Source organism: Salmo salar, chromosome 14, assembly GCF_965601325.2.
Source record: "Salmo salar chromosome 14, fSalSal1, whole genome shotgun sequence".
Taxonomy (NCBI): domain Eukaryota; kingdom Metazoa; phylum Chordata; class Actinopteri; order Salmoniformes; family Salmonidae; genus Salmo; species Salmo salar.
The window spans coordinates 5,875,271-5,896,217 of NC_138304.1; the positions used below are offsets into that span (position 1 = coordinate 5,875,271).

A 20,947-nucleotide genomic window follows, 5' to 3' on the forward strand; every position below is an offset into this window, starting at 1 on the left:
ATCATTATGCCAGGTAGGCGTAGGCTACATTGTAGCTAGTTAACATTCAATTGAGAAGGTTTCTGAGAAAGCCTTTCCATCTACCAGAAGACGGTAACATCGCTATATTTTTCCTGTTTCTTAATTGTTTGAAACCTGGACGTTTTACTTCATTATGAGGCATGTCTTACCTTGCTTCAAAATACCTATAGCCAAAATTCCACCATAGAAACGTGTAGGCAATTATTTTATAGACTTCCTCCTATGCGTTCTCCTGTAATATTGGTTTTCTTTCAAATTTCTTTCATTGTCTATCAGCCAAAGGCATTATCCTATTCATATTAGCAATTAGTGCTGAGCGATTAGTGCTTTGAGGTTGGTTCGGTTTCGGTTGGATTATAAAAAAATGATCAGTTTTCCATTTCAGTTTTTAAACATTAAATGCACTACGCATTTTGTGGGTTGAATGCAGTAAGAACACAAAATAATACAATTAATAAAAGTCCCATGATGGTAGTGATTGCACATCACTGCTTATCACTTATTAATAATTTATTCACATTACTTTATTTCAGTTGTCCATATTACATTTGTTTTATTTGATGACTTCCAAGTCATCATCTCATCTCCATAGAGCTGTTGCCACTGACAAAATCACTATTGTATTTGTTCTTCAAAGTAAATAAGGCATTTTTTTATGACTGCTGAATTGCAACTATCAATCACTTAGAGCATGTATTTTCAGGTAGAGATACCTTGTGAAGCATTCTTCTGTCTCTTTTTCGTAGCAGGCTTTACCATGTTTTCTGCGCTAAACTATATAGAATATTGGCATGTTGGAAACTACAACTCCCTACTACTACTTCGCATAGTTCTGGCTTGATCGGATTTATCTCTACAGAAACTGTGCAATGTGCACATACGAAATGTCGGTTAATCGCTGAGCACTATTAGCAACCTGTGATAGAAAGGGGAGATCTTAAGATCTAATTTCCACAAATTGCATTTTGGAACATTTGTGCGCTAAGCCTACCTCTGTGTGTACATAGCTGCTCCTAAAATGTGAATAAATAATAGTTTATCATCATTTTAAGCTAAACATTCTGATCTGTTCCATCAGACGTATTATTTTATACGACGTATACTTCCATTACACTACTTTGATACGCATCGTGGGGATTAAGAAATAAATATACGCAATGCCCACTGAAAAATATGTGGGTATACGGCATATACCTGTGTATACCCTTCACTACACCACTGATCTCAGCGATCTTTTACCTCAGAGTCCGAAGGGTCCTGCAAAATGGCCGCCTCCAGTAGCAGGACAGCATTGTTCAGGTCTCCATCTCTGGCCTTCTGCTGCCCTTCCTCAAAAGCATTGGGCCACTCTTTGTACGGGTTGTTGGTGTGAAAGTAGTAGCCCTGTAAATATCACAGGCATCTTTTTGAATTAATTGCATACGTTTGTGTAAATAATGTCTGCATGGTCATACGAATACAAGTACATGGTTAATATTACATAATTGACAGTAGGGTATTTGCGGTATAACAGTTAATTCATGAAACAATAAAAATGTATAATCTTATGATAACTGTTTCACGACCGTGTAACATCAGTTGCCATGAGTATATGTGAGGTTAACACCTCTGTGTAATAACTGTCTCAGTGAGGCATTCAAATATGTGTTATTCATGGGGACCTCGTTTTATTACAAATCATCCAATTATATGGATGAATTTCTATAACCGTAGCAAATTAAGTTAGGCATTGTGTTCAGGGCATGGTAGCAGTGTGCACCAGTGTGCACCAGCCCTAACTGTCCCTCCACTGCCCAACACTTACGCTAAGTCTCCATAATGCAGATCATGAATGATTCTTCTTCCATAGCACAAGGGTAAAGATTTACTTTGACTACATATCATAACGCATTTATTACACATCTATAAGCATTTCATCAACGTGTTATAACAGGTCCCAACAACATTTTTAAAGGTTAGTGAAATATATCAATAGCATATCAATAATACATTCATGTCATGCAAGAGCTCATATTACAATGACAATGTAGTGTTATCATTATGGATGTTCTCAAAAGTGTGCTTCTGCCATACCAGTGTTAGTGAATATTGCAAAAGGCCCAAACACATTTAGAAAATGATGCTGATATATGGGCCAGTATAGGCCCATAACTACTCCTTCTCAGAGGTCAATGGGGCATGAAGATCCCCCACAGGGTTGAATCCTCAGGGTAAATTGTATGGGTCAAATAGTGTAGTTGAGGGTCATATCATAACGCTTTCGTAACTCATTAACACCCCTCCACATCACAATTAGGCCTAAGTTGGTCATACTAGTCTATAACGTACACATGAAGGGTCTAAGTAGGAATTCTATGCAGTCAAAGTAAAGCTAAATCTATTTTCCCATTCCCATGAAGCATTTATAACGAAGCACTTCAAGGTAATTAACTGTGCAGTTTGCCACTGATCTACAACACCAACATTTAAGGTCTGAAGTGCTTAGTTGTGAAGTGCTTCTATGCAGTCAATGTACTGTCATTTTTATTTTCCCATTCATAAAGCATTTATAAATAATTTATAAACATGTGTCCATATTATTTTTGATAAGTGAGACAAGACAGAATGTTAAAGGAAATATGAACATTTGATAGAAAATGAATCCTACTATTGACTATTCTTGAGTAGATTTAACAAAGACTCAAATTCCATTTCAGACTCATAGCCATAACTTTTTTAGTGAGTAAACCAAATAAACACAGGGTGGTACAGCTAGCTAGAATTTCCTTGCCTGGCTACTCAAACTCCTTGCTCCGGCCAAACACTACGCCGTGCCCACAGATGTTAGTTTCTTTTCCACAATGAGTCTGCTTCTGATGACCTCTCCGATGATTTCCAGACCGCCTGACTAGTCGAGCAAGAACAAGCATAAGTAATGAGGCGTTTTGAAAATTCGTCATTGTCTTTGACTAATTCGTTTTTTACAACACCCCTCATTTTGACGTCACCACAAACAACTTCATTGATGGCAGTCTCAGATTGATGTATGTAGCGAACGATAGAGCAGTGGAATAATTCCGTTTGAGTCGTCAGGCAAAGCATTTGCCCATTATTCACTAATGTAGCTTAACCGGCCACAAGATGGCAATATTATTCCTTTTACATCGTTTATCATCTTACGTACGACTTTAATGTACTCAGCCAGCAATACACTGCTTTCCCTCGTGGCCCGGCTGGTACATAAAACATCCTCCATTCAACTGCAAAGACGTCGGTTTCCTCAATTTGATTTAATGGCTCGTCAGTAAAAATATGCTTACCGTCTTAACAAAAATACAATTTTCCACCACCATTTTCAGATTTTCGGACAACTTCTGACAACCAGATGTTGCACATCGCGAGTCTGTTTACCCCTGGTTGAACGCAGACCGCAACACCAGCAAGTAGCATTAGCCACCCTAGCGTGGTGGTGGAAAATTGTGTTTTATTAAGACACTACAAATATTTTCCCCGTTTTTTTTCCCACCAACGAGCCTTTAAAGGGAGTGTAGCACCTATTTCCTAATGCCAGAAATGCATATAATAATTACTACGAGAACCCAAAGAAAACATTTCCAAATTGCAAACTTAAATCAATTGTTATAGTATTGTAATGTTGTTTTAAAAGGTGAGTTTGAGGTTTTCAAAATCAGCTCTAACTTTGGAAACTTAATTCATCTTAATTCAATACATTTGTGAGAATGAGGTGGTCGAATTGCGCGTCTACTCGTCCATCTGCAGGGCCCATTTCATCCCAGAGAACTTTCACGGATATCAATAATGGAAGGAGGGCTTCGGAAAGAAGTTTCTTCTCAAAGTGGATGCTGTCCCTACCATCAACGTGGCTTCTAAAGTAGGGGTGTGCTGAGTACTCGGACAAAACAAGTATCGTAACAGATATGGAACATTTTCAGAATACGATTATGACACAAGTATTTTTTGTAATAATCCGTGAAAAAAAAAATTCAGCTGCCAGCATGCATCTCTCTTTCAACTCAAACAGTGTTAAGCGCTGTGTGCTTTAAACAACTATTGGCTAGTTATATTGTCTGTAAAGAATCAGATGGAGTATCAGATGGAGTATCAGTTGAGCCTGCTGCAACGATTGGATTAGAACAAGCAACTCTGCTCTCATTTCCCCATTTCACTCAGTCACTCGTCTCAGTGCACACGTCTCCCCTTCTTCAAACATCATGTATGAATCAGAATATGTAGCTAGTCATTGTTGTTCCATCTAGTTATTTCCTGTTGACTTTGCTGACGCCATATGGTTGTTTTTGTCTGTCTACTTGGCGTTGTTTAGTAGGTCTACGTTGTTTGTCCGTATAATTATTCCATTGCTGCTGACGTCTGTCGTTTTGTCATGATCCAAGCCCATGCTTGCTTGCTATTATTATTTATTCTCGCCCAGGCATGTTTACCGAGCGACAGATCATTAGAAAATAAAATGACAAATGTAGATACTTTTTTAAATGTATTGTATAAATGTTGACATAAGTTGCGGGAGAGAAAGGTTTTGCTCATCTCAAAAGTGCAACAATATATAGCCTAGATTCATCTAAATATGTGCCTGGAATAAATGCAGGCAGTAGTAGTACTTTTTATTGGCCTATTTCATTAATAATTGAATAGAACTAAGTAAGTGTCATGTGCATTTTCATCTTTCGGGGTCATTTAAAAATGTGTGTGAATGAGTGAAGGAACATAACAATGCAGTGAATGCGCACTTGTGGTATAGGCATTTACAGCACACTTCCGGGTTGTCTGATCACGAATAAATACGATTACGACTATAAAGTGTGACAAAATGGATACAATTACGAATACAATGAGATGGGCACACCCCTATTCTAAAGCATCTCAAACAGCCAGCAGCATCGGCAGAGAACAAGCATTTTTATGGGCTTCAGTGAGCATGGAAGTGAACAGGGTAAGGGAAAGACCTAAAGGTCAAGGACCTTAAAGGGGTCTTCGGCTGTCCCCATAGGAGAACCCTATGAAGAACCCTTTTTGGTTGCAGGTAGAACACTTTTGGTTCCATGTACATGGAAACAAAAGGGTTCTACCTGGAACCAAAAAGGGTTCTCCTATGGGGACAGCTGAAGAACCCTTTTGGAATCTTTTTTTCTAAGAGTAACTACAGAGCTACCGTATTTAGCTCACGTTTTCCATCTAAATAACACAAACTAACCAAATGTAAACATGCCTGCCAGTTGTTGGTAGCTAACTGCTTGTGCTGTCATACAGTAGATAGTACAAGCGTATGGGAAAGAGTAGTTTTGGCTGCGACTGAGGGACTGTGTGTGGATGGCTTGTCAGATGGATCCGCGTGGGTTGACGAGACCCCTCCAGCGGAATTTTATTCCGAAATCAGCTATGGGCTAGGGCATCTCGAAGATTTTCCCTACACTGGACTGATGGCAGATCATTTGGCCGTTCTGTGGCTCCAGGGGAGTTTTCTATACGGCCTGCCGAGTGCAGGCTAAACTGAAATGCAAAGCTTCGGCCATGGATTCATTCGCGGATCTGGTGGAATTTCTGAGAAGCCCTGGAGCCAGGCTTTCTTTGGAGGGGTGGATTGTGGATGTTATCTTACTCTTAGGATCAATGTTGTCACAGTTGCTTCTTGTTGAAGAAGCATCAGCTAAGCTAACATTAGCTTGCTATAGCTAGCTATTCTCTTCCTCCATTTTTGAATGAATTTGTGGCTGTTTCTTTCTAGCTGGCAAAATAAGTGAGCTAGATTTGGTTTGTATACTGCCAAATGTCGATAACATAGCTAAGTTTGACACTGGTATGAGCTAGTAAATATCCTAAACCTAGCCAGTGATAGAATATCACCTGGGAGAGAAGGAGGTGAGAATTCACTTTCTGTTTCATCTGCTGCTGGCTTGCTAATGTTCACTTAAATATGTTTTTTCACATCTAATCGATGAAAATAGATTTTTATTCCATAAAGATTGTAAATATGTCAGTATGTTATGAATATTGTAGAAACATGCCACTTGGTGCACACCAGGCTACAGGCAATATGTTCATCCACTGTGTGAGTCATAGATATTACCATCTTGCTTTCGGAGCTTTCCATCAGTCTTCGTGGTTTTTATATGCGGGGAGCATAAATTGTACAGTTGTAAACTTTTCGAAGTTAGAACCCATTTTTCCCGTTAGAACTCATTAGTTAATCTACAGCACCAACTACATAAATATATGACAGGGTCCATTATCTGCTACTTTAAATCGAGTTAAGGAGGAAACCAATGCCTTTGCAGCCTGAATGGAGGATGTTTTATGTATAAGCCGGTCCATGGGGGACACAAGTGTATTACCGGCTGGGCTGACAGTGTCCACACCTAGCAGTAATACGACATCAGGAAGAACTACGCCCTCTAGGGGCTTCAGCGCTATCACTAATGTAGCTAGCTAGCTAAGCCCCTGGCACAATGTCAACACGTTAATAGTCATAAAACTCATTAAACATTTATTTCACTATTTCCATTCTACTTTGGCACGTTATGAACCTTTTAAAATGGGACAAATTAAGAGACAGCAACCAGTTGATTTTATTTTGACCATTGAGGTATAAAATAACGGTTTTGCAGAAGAGAATGTGAAAGGTCAGTATGACATCACTTCTGGTCGACAGCCCAGGGTTCTTATTAGCTATTTTCGTTAATTTAAATGTGCAAACGTACAATGTCAGTCATGAAATAGTGAACAAAAAGGTTAACTAAAATGTTTTTGTCAAAGCGAGAGGTCAACAGGAAGTGGTATTTCACTGACCTCTCACATTCTCCTCCTGATTAGCTTCACGGCAGGAGAAAGGGGTAGCTGCAGCCCAATATGGTGACCGGAGTATGGGCAAGTGGGTGTGTTGAAAGGAAAGTAGTGGGCGTGTGGAAAGGAGCGGGTGTTTCAAGCTCTCTACTATCTATAGGTTAGACGGTTTTGATTGAGTTTTTTTCCCCTTTAAGTTAACACGCAACTACCATACGTTGAGCTACCATACGGCGAGACTTTGGACTTTTGCTTTGAAGCCAGAGGATGAGTCTGAGTCGTATTTCACTGTTACAGAAATAATTATACATTTTCAGTTATAAAAGTGACGATTGTTTATTTTTTATTAAAAGTACTGATGATGGGTGTACTGTTTCTTGTATGTGTTGTATGCTTACTGTGACTGTCACCCTGATATTGGCTACTAGGTAGCTATACTTCCCACGCCATTGCCGGTCAGTAGTGCTTGGCAAGCGGGAGCGAAGAGCACTGTGTCCCGGGGTTGTTGCCGTTCATGCCCTCCCAATTGAGTAGTAGACTGTATGTACAGTGGGGGGAAAAAAGTATTTGATCCCCTGCAGATTTTGTACGTTTGCCCACTTACAAAGAAATGATCAGTCTATAATTTTAATGGTAGGTTTATTTGAACAGTGAGAGACAGAATAACAAAACAAAAATCCAGAAAAACGCATGTCAAAAATTTTATAAAATGATTTGCATTTTAATGAGGGAAATAAGTATTTGACCCCTCTGCAAAACATGACTTAGTACTTGGTGGCAAAACCCTTTTTGGCAATCACAGAGGTCAGACGTTTCTTGTAGTTGGCCACCAGGTTTGCACACATCTCAGGAGGGATTTTGTCCCACTCCTTGCAGATCTTCTCCAAGTCATTAAGGTTTCGAGGCTGACGTTTGGTAACTCGAACCTTCAGCTCCATCCACAGATTTTCTATGGGATTAAGGTCTGGAGACTGGCTAGACCACTCCAGGACCTTAATGTGCTTCTTATTTAGCCACTCCTTTGTTGCGTTGACCGTGTGTTTTGGGTCATTGTCATGCTGGAATACCCACCCACGACCCATTTTCAATGCCCTGGCTGAGGGAAGGAGGTTCTAACCTAAGATTTGACGGTACATGGCCCCGTCCATCGTCCCTTTGATGCGGTGAAGTTGTCCTGTCCCCTTAGCAGAAAAACACCCCCAAAGCATAATGTTTCCACCTCCATGTTTGACGGTGGGGATGGTGTTCTTGGGGACATAGGCAGCATTCCTCCTCCTCCAAACACGGCGAGTTGAGTTGATGCCAAAGAGCTCCATTTTGGTCTCATCTGACCACAACACTTTCACCCAGTTGTCCTCTGAATCATTCAGATGTTCATTGGCAAACTTCAGACGGGCATGTATATGTATTCTTGAGCAGGGGGACACTGCGGGCACTGCAGTATTTCAGTCCTTCATGGTGTAGTGTGTTACCAATTGTGTTCTTGGTGACTATGGTCCCAGCTGCCTTGAGATCATTGACAAGATCCTCCTGTGTAGTTCTGGGCTGATTCCTCACCGTTCTTATGATCATTGCAACTCCACGAGGTGAGATCTTGCATGGACACCCAGGCCGAGGGATATTGACAGTTCTTTTGTGTTTCTTCCATTTGCGAATAATCGCACCAAATGTTGTCACCTTCTCACCAAGCTGCTTGGCGATGGTCTTGTAGCCCATTCCAGCCTTGTGTAGGTCTACAATCTTGTCCCTGACATCCTTGGAGAGCTCTTTGGTCTTGGCCATGGTGGAGAGTTTGGAACCTGATTGATTGATTGCTTCTGTGGACAGGTGTCTTTTTTACAGGTAACAAGCTGCGGTTAGGAGCACTCCCTTTACGAGTGTGCTCCTAATCTCAGCTCGTTACCTGTATAAATGACACCTGGGAGCCAGAAATCTTTCTGATTGAGAGGGGGTCAAATACTTATTTCCCTCATTAAAATGCAAATCAATTTATAACATTTTTGACATGCGTTTTTCTGGATATTTTTGTTGTTATTCTATCTCTCACTGTTCAAATAAACCTACCATTAAAATTATAGACGGATCCTTTCTTTGTCAGTGGGCAAACGTACAAAATCAGCAGGGGATCAAATACTTTTTTCCCCCACTGTATCAAGGTGACATCTAGATGGTTATCAATATTAGCTATTTCTTGTGTAGGCTGCGATTCCGTGATACAGCTGCCCAGTGAGAAGCACCTCAGTTCGGCAGACTTGCCGTGCAGCCCAATCAGCCACGCAAAACTGCCTCGAGTGGCAAAAAATCTGCCCAATTAGCCGATTCGCTTTTCATACACCCACTCCTTTTGACACACACACTCGCTGGGTTTCTTCACGGCACCCAAATCATAAACAGATTTAATGCATTGCTCAGTTATGTATAGAGCCATGTCATCGTGGAATGTTCTGTTACTCAGTTATATATAGAGCCATGTCATCGTGGAATGTTCTGTTACTCAGTTATGTATAGAGCCATGTCATCGTGGAATGTTCTGTTACTCAGTTATATATAGAGCCATGTCATCGTGGAATGTTCTGTTACTCAGTTATATATAGAGCCATGTCATCGTGGAATGTTCTGTTACTCAGTTATGTATAGAGCCATGTCATCGTGGAATGTTCTGTTACTCAGTTATATATAGAGCCATGTCATCGTGGAATGTTCTGTTACTCAGTTATATATAGAGCCATGTCATCGTGGAATGTTCTGTTACTCAGTTATATATAGAGCCATGTCATCGTGGAATGCTCTGCCACCAGAGGTTACTCAGTTATGTATAGAGCCATGTCATCGTGGAATGTTCTGTTACTCAGTTATATATAGAGCCATGTCATCGTGGAATGTTCTGTTACTCAGTTATATATAGAGCCATGTCATCGTGGAATGTTCTGTTACTCAGTTATATATAGAGCCATGTCATCGTGGAATGTTCTGCCACCAGAGGTTACTCAGTTATATATAGAGTCATGTCATCGTGGAATGTTCTGCCACCAGAGGTTACTCAGTTATATATAGAGCCATGTCATCGTGGAATGTTCTGTTACTCAGTTATATATAGAGTCATGTCATCGTGGAATGTTCTGTTACTCAGTTATATATAGAGCCATGTCATCGTGGAATGCTCTGCCACCAGAGGTTACTCAGTTATGTATAGAGCCATGTCATCGTGGAATGTTCTGTTACTCAGTTATGTATAGAGCCATGTCATCGTGGAATGTTCTGTTACTCAGTTATATATAGAGCCATGTCATCGTGGAATGTTCTGTTACTCAGTTATATATAGAGTCATGTCATCGTGGAATGTTCTGTTACTCAGTTATATATAGAGCCATGTCATCGTGGAATGTTCTGTTACTCAGTTATATATAGAGCCATGTCATCGTGGAATGTTCTGTTACTCAGTTATATATAGAGCCATGTCATCGTGGAATGTTCTGTTACTCAGTTATGTATAGAGCCATGTCATCGTGGAATGTTCTGTTACTCAGTTATATATAGAGCCATGTCATCGTGGAATGTTCTGTTACTCAGTTATGTATAGAGCCATGTCATCGTGGAATGTTCTGTTACTCAGTTATATATAGAGTCATGTCATCATGGAATGCTCTGCCACCAGAGGTTACTCAGGCAAAAAAGCAAGGTTTTAAAAAACGGAAAAAATATCTTGTATCACAGCGCCACCACTCTTTCTAAAGATCTAATTTAACTGTACTGTACATATGAATATGTATGAATCGTGTGTAAATAGTATTTTTGTTGTCTCTTGGTGACTTTCCTATATATAACGCTTATTTTAATTAAATATTTTATTTTGTTCTTGTCCATTACTGTATTTTATGTGGACTCCAGGAAGAGTAGCTGCTCCTAATAAACTCGCCAAAACTCCAGTCACCATATTGGGCTGCAGCTACCCACTTCCTTGACGACAACTTCCTTCACAACAGCTCTGTTCTGCTCCGCAAAGTGCAAGAAGTATGAATGCTCTGATTTCTGCGGAGGCCGGATTGACCATGCGGACCCTTTAATTAAGGGGGAAATGCTAGCTAGCTTTACCACCCTGTGTTAGTATGTTTTACTCATAGTTATTGCTATGAGTCTGAAATGTGGAACTTGATTTGAATGCTTTGAATATTCATCTTTGTTAAATCTATTCAATAAAAGTCTAAATTAAAAATGTCAATAGTAGGATTCTTCAGCAATTGTTTTCTGTGTTACATCTGGAAAATTGAAATAAAATGTGCATATTTCCTTTAAAGGGATACTTCTGGATTTTGGCAATGAGTCAGATGATACAATTTTTATCTCTGAGTGCAGTTTGAAGGAAGTTGTTAACTAGCGTTAGTGTGCTGGTAGATAGCGCAATGACTGAAAGTCTATGCTATCACTAGTTAGCATTGACTAGAAAAACTCTAACTTCCTTCATACTGGATGCATGGTATCCATGAGTTCATCTGACTCTGGGGAAGTAGATAAAGGGCTTAATTGCCAAAATCCTGAAGTATCCTTTTAACATTTTGTGTTGTGTCCGTATTCTTTTTGATAAGTGAGGCATGTTTATAAATGGGAAAACAGAAATTACAGTATATTGACTGCACAGAATCCATACACAGACCTTTAATGTTGGTTTTATAGATCAGAGTGGCAAACTGCTCAGTTAATTACCATGAAGTGCTTAGCTATGAATGGGAAAATTGATGACTACTTTGACTGCAGAGAATTCATAAATAGACCCTTCATGTGTGCGTTAAAGACCAGTATGACCAACTTAATTGTGATGTAGAGGGCTGTTAATGAGTTACGAATGAGAACTACACAGTTTGAACCGTAAAATTTACCCTGAGGATTCAACCCTGTGGGGATCTTTATGCACCATTGACCTCAGTGAGAAGAAGAAGGTAAGGTAAGTCCATTGGGGGAAATGTCAGAAACACACTTTTGAGAACAGCCATAATGATGACACTATGCTGTCATTGTAATGATGCATCTATTAAGATACATAAATTTGAGCTCTTGCATACCATGACATGAATGTGGTATAGATATTGATGTATTTAATTAACCTTTAACAATGTGGTTTGGACCTGCTTATAGATGTGTAATGCAGGTGTTATGCATATGTAGTCAAAGTAAGTCGTTACCCATTATACAAACGAGTATTTACCAGACGTGGGTTGAAATACTATAAATTGTATTTCAATTATTTTAAGTAAGTATTTAGACAAAGTTCCTTTGAAAATACAAGTAAAGTATTGACATGCATTTTAAAAAAAACTCAAAAACACAGAAAATTGAATTTTCAAATACAAATATTTAAATACTTTATGTATTTAAACCCAGGTCTGTGTCACGTCCTGACAAGTAAAAGGGGTTATTTGTTATTGAAGTTTGGTCAGGGCGTGGCAGGGGGTGTTTGTTTTATGTGTTTCGGGGTTTTTGATTTATGTTCTATATTTTCTATTTCTATGTTTATTCTAGTTTTCTATGTTGTGTTTTTCAATGACCTCCAATTAGAGGCAGCTGGTTGTCGTTGTCTCTAATTGGAGGCCATATTTAAGTGTGTTCATTTTTCACTTGTGTTTTGTGGGTGGTTGTTTCCAGTATAGTCTGTGCACCTTATTGGACTGTTTTTGTCGTTTGTTTTGTTTAAGTGTTTTTCCTTTAATAAATAAGAAGATGAGCACTTTACCCGCTGCATTTTGGTCCACTCCTTACGACGCCCGTGACAGAACCACCCACCAAAGAAGGATCAATGATCTCAATATTTAGAATTTTTTTGTCACGAAATGCGCCATGCTCGTAACCCTGATTTACCATTTTGGATAGTGTCTAGAACGCACGAACAAAACTCCGCTGTTTGGATATAACGATGGATTATTTGGGACCAAACCAACATTTGTTATTGAAGAAGAAGTCCTGGGAGTGCATTCTGACGAAGAACAGCAAAGGTAATAACATTTTTGTTATAGTAAGTAGTAGAATATTGCAAAATGTGCTTTCACCAAAAAGCTATTTTAAAATCGGACATATCGAGTGCATAGAGGAGTTCTGTATCTATAATTCTTAAAATAATTGTTATGCTTTTTGTGAACGTTTATCGTGAGTAATTTAGTAAATTGTTAGTAAATTCCCCGGAAGTTTGCGGGGGGTATGCTAGTTCTGAACGTCACATGCTAATGTAAAAAGCTGTTTTTTTATATAAATATGAACTTGATTGAACAAAACATGCATGTATTGTATAACATAATGTCCTAGGGTTGTCATCTGATGAAGATCATCAAAGGTTAGTGCTACATTTAGCTGTGGTTTGGGTTTATGTGACATTATATGCTAGCTTGAAAAATGGGTGTCTGATTATTTCTGGCTGGGTACTCTGCTGACATAATCTAATGTTTTGCTTTCGTTGTAAAGCCTTTTTGAAATCGGACAGTGTGGTTAGATTAACGAGAGTCTTGTCTTTAAATAGCTGTAAAATAGTCATATGTTTGAGAAATTGAAGTAATAGCATTTCTAAGGTATTTGAAAATTGCGCCACAGGATTCAACTGGCTGTTACGTAGGTGGGACGAAGTGTTTTTCCTTTAATAAATAAGAAGATGAGCACTTTACCCGCTGCATTTTGGTCCACTCCTTACGACGCCCGTGACAGTCTGTTTGGTCCTAGGGGTATTTGAAATGTATTTATAGAAAATTAGAGCCTTGTTCGATGCTGTTGACAGCAACCCTCCGATATATGGAGGTCTTTACCATTGAGGGTGAATAACCTATATAAAAAAAATGAATTATGATGCAAGTAATAACATAACGTAATAGCAATATAAATATGACAGATTTTCTTAATTTTGGGGAACGGATGTTGATTTAATATACCGGTATGTTTATTGTCATATACATTTTTACAATATATTCCGGCAGAATATGGTTGGGGCATTATGTGTTATGGTGGGTAGTTATTATTATATATCAACTGGAGCGACAACTGCAGCATTATTTTGATGAATGAATGTGAAACACAACCTTTCAGATTTAAAAATAATAATAATTCCAGGAGGAAACATATTGACAGCAAAGAAAATAACAAGCCAATGTATGTTATTAATAAGACTGTTAAACCAATGGGGGATAGTTGTTTACTATTCCACTACTGCCCCTTTCCCTCTCCCTTCTCTCTGTCTTCTCTTCCTCCCTCTCCCTTTTTTCTCCCTCTCCTTTTTCTTCCTCATTATTGTGATCTCAACATTTGAGCAACAATCTGTTCCAATTGAGACAATAGAGGGAGTTGAGAGAATTCTAGATTAAGTATCAACCATCAGTGGTCTGTCATTTGAAGCAACACGTCACTTTCTCATGTTAGCTCTACACTACCTATCCCAAATGAGTGCAGGTGTTAGATTCCTAGGTTAGTGATAGGTTGAAGATGAATTCAAAGGTTTGGTGATTACATCGTGATTACTGTTTTTCTCCATGTAAAATCTTGGATTAGATAGCTTTGAGGAAGGGATGGTGTTTTGTACCCTCGCTTGTGGTTTTAAAAGGTTATTTTGGGGGGTAATATCAGCGATTAGTATCAGGGATTATGGTCAGTAATTGCATCTCTTTGAATGGATAGACATTTTGTGAATAAATTCTGGGATTGGTGGGAAAGTTAAGTAAATGATATTGGAGACTCTAATGGGAGATTTTTCCAGATTAGTATTAGTGTTGAGGAAAGAATTAGGTGTTGGGGGAGTTTACCTTCTCAATTGGAGAGTTGCTGGGTGGTATCGGGCCTTCATTTTCTTCCTCGAGCCAATTCCTGCGAGCCAGTTCCTCCCATTCTGCCTGCATCTTATCCCAGAACTCTGTGTCCGACTGATGAGAACAGAAGAGAAAGAGGTGTTGGAATTTATTTCTGCTTCACAATGGCCCAATCCCATAATCATCCACTGGACATATCCCATTCCCATGGCCCTTGGTGACACCCTTATGGGATCTAATGGGAGCTAGATACTACAGGGTCATGTTCATTAGAGCACACTGTAGCAAACTGTTTCTCAACAGAAAATGAACGTTTCACCTTTTTCACATAGGATATCCCCGTTTCACTGATTATTGGTCTGTTTTCTTCCGTTTCGTTCATATTGAAGACAACCCTAGTGTAAGCAATATGGTATAAACTCCACATAGCCTTCGGTGTTTGTGACAATACAAAAAAAGTATAAATACAATGCTAGTTAGAGCTAATAGGGAGGGTCAACAATTAAAGGGTCTAGAGAGGTAAAAGCAATGAAATAGTTTAGGATTGGGTCATTGGCTTTATGTACCATTCTCTTCCAAATCTTCAATGAGCTATTTCCAATCTAACCATTATTCGCTGTCCCCGACCCAAAATAATATCTTGGTTGACAGAGGGTCGTCTGTTCTTTCGACCAGTCAATTGGTAGACATTTTAAAACGTGTATTTTTTCATTTATAAACGTTTTAATAAAATCAACTATATGCACTGAGCTTGTCTGATGTTTAAGCACACTGTTTGATGAAATAATTAACACACACAAATGACTCAAGAGAGAGCCAGAGATCAAGAAAAAAAGAAAAAGAATTTGAAGAACAATGTTCCCAACTCTCCTTCTCCTGCTGCTACTGGCCTTCGCAGATTCTGACGTTAAACTCCTGAAGTTGCCGGTAATAGGCTACATCAGGGGTCGGCAACCTTTTTCATGTGGAATTTACAATTTATCTTACCATTTCTACCGATCTGCATGCAAGTTATGATTTTCAAAAGCATTTTCATGGAGCAGTTTCATTTACATTTTTATAACATCTTAGTATCTCAAAATCAATGTCATGTAGTTAATCTAAATTCTATCTAAATCGAAATGAAAATTATACAAATCAATCTAATGCAAGAGCACCTGCCTCTGCCAAATGAACACATTGAAGAGATAGCCTAAACCGTGAGCCATTAGCAGATAAATATCTTTGTGCAGAACACAGAGAGAGGCCTATATAACAATGCAAGTAACTTGTATTGCCAACTACCTAAAAGAAAACCTACAAATAAAAACATTTTAGGTAGAAAATACCCTAATAAAAATAAATGTCCTATAAATCACATTGGCTACGCATGGCAGTTTGTTCAGGTTCTTTGAATCGCATCCATCTCTCTACACCGCCTGTCTACAACGAACTTGAAATATTGTATCAACTATCAACTGGGTCCGGCCCACTGGATAAGGGCATGACATTTTTCCCTTTCACCCAGAGGCTCGGTGGTTATCGAAAGGGAGAGAGCTGGAAAGATTTTCTAATACACTGAGGAACTATTGTCATTCTCAATAGATGTAAAAACAGACTTTACTTGCTGTTTAAGGTGAAGACACAATTACTTTGAGAAGCCCCACAGTTCATTAGTGGTGGTGAGTTAAGCCAATCAGAAATACTATCTGACATCCCCAAATGGGCACATTTATACATTTACGTGCTGGCTAGGTAGCCTATGCCTACCTCTATGCACAATCAGGTGCGCGTCCTTACTCAACATTGACAGGAGCGCTCCAAACAAAAGACAATGAATAAATTGACAAAACTAGTAAATGAAATGAACCAAAACGTGTCTTACAAGTGTAGCATAGGTTGTGAGCTCTGCAAACAACGTGTCCACTCCGATAATGAGAACAGTAAACGACTGTAGAAATAATATAGCCTATTGAATGTATTAACAGAAATTACCGAAACCAAAGAAACATTGTAGATTAGAAATGATGGGGATTTATGGTAAATGTACTACTGGTGATACACACTACATGACCAAAAGTATGTTGACACGTGGTCGTCGAACATCTCATTCCAAAATCATGGGCATTAATATGGAGTTGGTCCCCCCTTTCCTGCTATAACAGCCTCCACTCTTCTCGGAAGGCTTTCCACTAGATGTTGGAACATTGCTGCAGGGACTCGTCCGTCAGACTTCCAGATGGTGAAGTGTGATTCATCCCTCCGGAAAACGTCTTTCCACAGCTCCAGAGTCCAATGGCGGCGAGCTTTACACCACTTCAGCCGACGCTTGGCATTGCGCATGATGATGTTGGGCTTGTGTGCGGATGCTCGGCCATGGAAATCCATTTCATGAAGCCCCCAACGAACCGTTCTTGTGCTGACTTTGCTTCCAGAGGCAGTTTGGAACTTGGTAGTGAGTGTTGCAACCGAGGACAGACAAATCGTCTGTCCTCGGTCGCAACACTCACTATCAAGCTACAAGCTTCAGCACTTGGCTGTCCAGTTCTGTGAGCTTGTGTGGCCTACCACTTCGCGGCTGAGCCGTTGTTGCTCCTAGACATTCCACTTAACAAACTATGGAGATTGCATGGCTGTATGCTCTATTTTATACACCTGTCAGCAACAAGTGTGTCTGAAATAGCCGAATCCATTAATTTGAAGGGGAGTCCACATACTTTTCTATATATAGTGTACGTAATAGGGAATTGATAGACACTAACAATCAAAGGGAAAACCATTCACACAATTAAGGTATGAAACAATGAACGTGCACGAATTGGCAGAACAGATCGCATTCTGGAGAGAGACGTGCCTTGTGCATCTTAGCCACATTCCCCTTCTTCTTAACTCAACATTTTTTTATTTTTTTTATTTCACCTTTATTTAACCAGGTAAGCTAGTTGAGAACAAATTCTTATTTACAACTGTGACCTGGCCAATATAAAGCAGTGCGACACAAACAAAAACACAGAGTTGCACATGGAATAAACAAGCGAACAGTCAAATTTAAAATGATACCCAAGACACATTATCTTCACACATACTGTAGGCCTAAGGAATACTTAACAAATGGTGTCATGTCCAAAGGAGAAGCTATTTATGGAAAAACCAATACAATTTTGAAACTAATGCAATTTCACTTATTTTCTTAATATTATAAAATTGCTTGGCGTGCCAAGGCAAATACCCTCGCGTGTGTCTTATGTTGCAGATGCCTGTCTTAGAGTGATGGACTGTGTCACGTCCTGACCATAGTAAGATGTTATTTTCTATGGTACAGTGGGTCAGGGCGTGACAGGGGTTGTTTTGTGTTTTTCTATGTTTTCTATATCTATGTTTAGCTCTAGTTTTCTATTTCTATGTTGTTGTTTTTTGGGATGATCTCCAATTAGAGGCAGCTGGTCCTCGTCTCTAATTGGAGATCATACTTAAGTAGGGTTTTTTTCCACGTGTGTTTGTGGGTAGTTATCTTCTGTTTAGTCTATGTACCTGACAGAACTGTGCGCTTTTGTATTTTTTCTCTTTGTTATTTTTCCTTTAGTGTTTTGAGTTATAATAAATATCATCATGAGCAATTAACACGCTGCGCTTTGGTCCCCTCTCTACGATAGCCGTACAGACTGACATTCCCGCGGCCTCCACAATGGATTAGTCCACTGAGACAGGCACGAATCAGACAGCTGTCTCATGGGCCCCTCAACAAACAGAATCTGTCAACCAAAAGCCTATCGACAAACAATTGACCAGTTGCCTAAATGGGGTCAGCCCTAATATCCACAAACTTGCAAGGACCAAGCTAGTGCATTCGGAAAGTATTCAGACCCCTTCACCTTTTCCACATTTTGATACATTACAGCCTTATTCTAAAATGGATTAAACATATGTTTTTCTAAAATCAATCTACACACAATACCCCAGAATGACAAAGTGAAAACAGGTACTTAGAAATGTTTGCATATTTATTAAAAGTATTCAGACCCTGAGAAAAATCGACTCCAATTGCGTGTTTTGCTTGTGTTTGCATGCCCCCACTGGCCTCTGTCCAAGACAACACACTGCGATTTGAACAAAAATCCATAATTTCACCAATTTACTGAAGCATATTTCTCCCGCTGCTAAATGTGGGTCTTGTCAGTTCAAATTAGCCTCAATAGATAGATACGCTATATTTGGAAAGAAGCCATCTTCAATGGGAACAGAAGAAACAAATACATTGCCAAATCTTCTGATGAACTTTTTTTTAAGTAATCTTTTTTTGGACAGTCTGCTGAGACCAAGGTCTATTTTACAGATGAGCCCTGTATCACACATACACATCAATATACAAAAAGCAAAACACAATCATATAAAACAAATGCATTCTTCAGTAAAAATGTCCTCAATCAGCCACCTGACTTGCCCTAGCCACCAATTTTTCCAATTTGAGAGAGTTTGAGATTATTCCATAAGTAAGGTGTAAAAAAACTAAAAGCAGATTTACCTAACTCAGTGGAGATCGAAGGGATCTCCAGAGTAAACCATCCCTGAGGCCGAGTATGGTAGCTCGTATGTCTGTAGGTTCCCAACGAAGCACGACGGAAGTCTATGCAAGAGGGCTTTATAGAGTGCAATGCATCAATCTACAAGACTTCAAAGAGGGCCAGTCTACTTTCTGATACAGAAAGCAGTGATGTGCACTGAACCTGTCACCCGTAATAAAGTGTAATGCGTTACGATAAACTTTGTCCAATGGCTTCAGCACAGTGGCAGCTGCATTCATATAAGCGATATCATCATAACCGGTATGAATTTTGACTGAATTATTTGTTTTCTGCTATTTAATGAAAGGCATCCTATTCCTCTCAAGGAACCCTGACTTAACACCATCAGAAGAAAAACATTGTGTCCTGTCTGTCAGGTAGTTTTCAAACCAAATGCAGGCTGCCTAACCCAGGCCAATTTCAGACAGTCTACAAATGAATAATGGTGACAGGTCAAGTGTCGAAAGCCTTCTACAGGCCTATAAGAAGGGCAGCACAATGCTGCCTTTTGTCCAAGCAATTTACAATGTCATTTATCATCAAAGAAGAAGCAGATATAGTGCTGGCCCGAAACCAGACTGATGGACACTGGAAAATATCTAAGCTGTGTTGATTAAAGATTGAACATTTTTCAATAGTCAGAGCGGTCACCACCTTTATGCAGAGGAAGCACATGGGCAGCCTTCCAGAGCCTAGGGATAGCACCCAAGATAATTGTCAGGTTAAAAATGTGTCAATAATTCTACAATTAGAGGAGCAGAATGCTGCAGCAAGAAAGGATCAAGCAAATTAGCCCCAGAAGTTGATGGATCTTCCATCATGCCAACTAGAGGCTGGGAGAGGGAAAAGCAGTCGATTGACTGATCAGGGTAAATTAAAACCCCATTTCTTTCAAATAAAAGTCCTGCGGAGATAACACATTGATTAAAATAATCACTTATCAAATGTTTCTCAGTAAATAGGCAGGGAGGGAGATTAATTTCCGCGCTTTAGTGCTTTAACTGTTTTCCAAAATTTAGACGGGACACCATCAGAATATGAGATACAAAGTAGCATGATTTAGCTTTCCTGATTGAGGAGGTGTATCTATTTCTCAATTGCCTGAAAAGCTGGCAATCAGCTAAACAGTAAATCAATGAAACAGATAAATGTGTATTTTGGCTCATGGCAAAACCTATAACCAAAAGTAAAAAAATAAAATAAAACAAATGGGGATAGTGATATTTAGAGAACATGACGCCACAAGAGATTATTTCACATACAGTACCAGTCAAAAGTTGACACACCTACTCATTCAGGGTTTTTTCTTTATTTTTACTATTTTCTACATTGTAGAATAATAGTGAAGACATCAAAACTATAAAATAACACACATGGAATCATGTGGTAACCAAAAAAGTGTTTTTTTTTATATTTGAGATTCTTCAAAGTAGCCACCCTTTCCCTTGATGACAGCTTTGCACAGTCTTGGTATTCTCTCAACCAGCTTCATAAGGTAGTCACCTGGAATGTGAAGATAGCCCTATTTGGTAAAAGACCAAGTCCATATTATGGCAAGAAATTCTCAAATAAGCAAAGAGAAACGACAGTCCATCATTACTTTAAGAAATTAAGGTCAGTCAATTTCATCAATGCAATTTCATCAATGTGTCAAGTGCAGTGTCTGTTTGCTCCTCATTACACACCACGGACCAACAGATTCTTTAAATCAACAACATAGGAATCACTACAAAACGTATTGTATGACCTCTTATACACTATATTAGGCCCAGCCTTTGGAACTTTGGTTTTCCTAGATATGGCTACTATATTGTGATC

At 39.2% G+C, this 20,947-nt stretch overlaps 1 protein-coding gene across 2 annotated transcripts in view; it reads right to left on the reverse strand.

The window, feature by feature from the left end:
- pex5lb (peroxisomal biogenesis factor 5-like b) overlaps nt 1-20,947 on the reverse strand; it is a 174,465-nt gene that overhangs the window by 19,124 nt on the left and 134,394 nt on the right. For both annotated transcript variants that reach the window (XM_014139167.3, XM_014139164.3), the window contains 2 exons: nt 14,586-14,702; nt 1,261-1,404 (listed from right to left, as the gene is read on the reverse strand). In XM_014139167.3, coding sequence (XP_013994642.3) covers nt 1,261-1,404; nt 14,586-14,702 — 261 coding nt within the window. The remainder of the gene's footprint in view (nt 1-1,260; nt 1,405-14,585; nt 14,703-20,947) is intronic.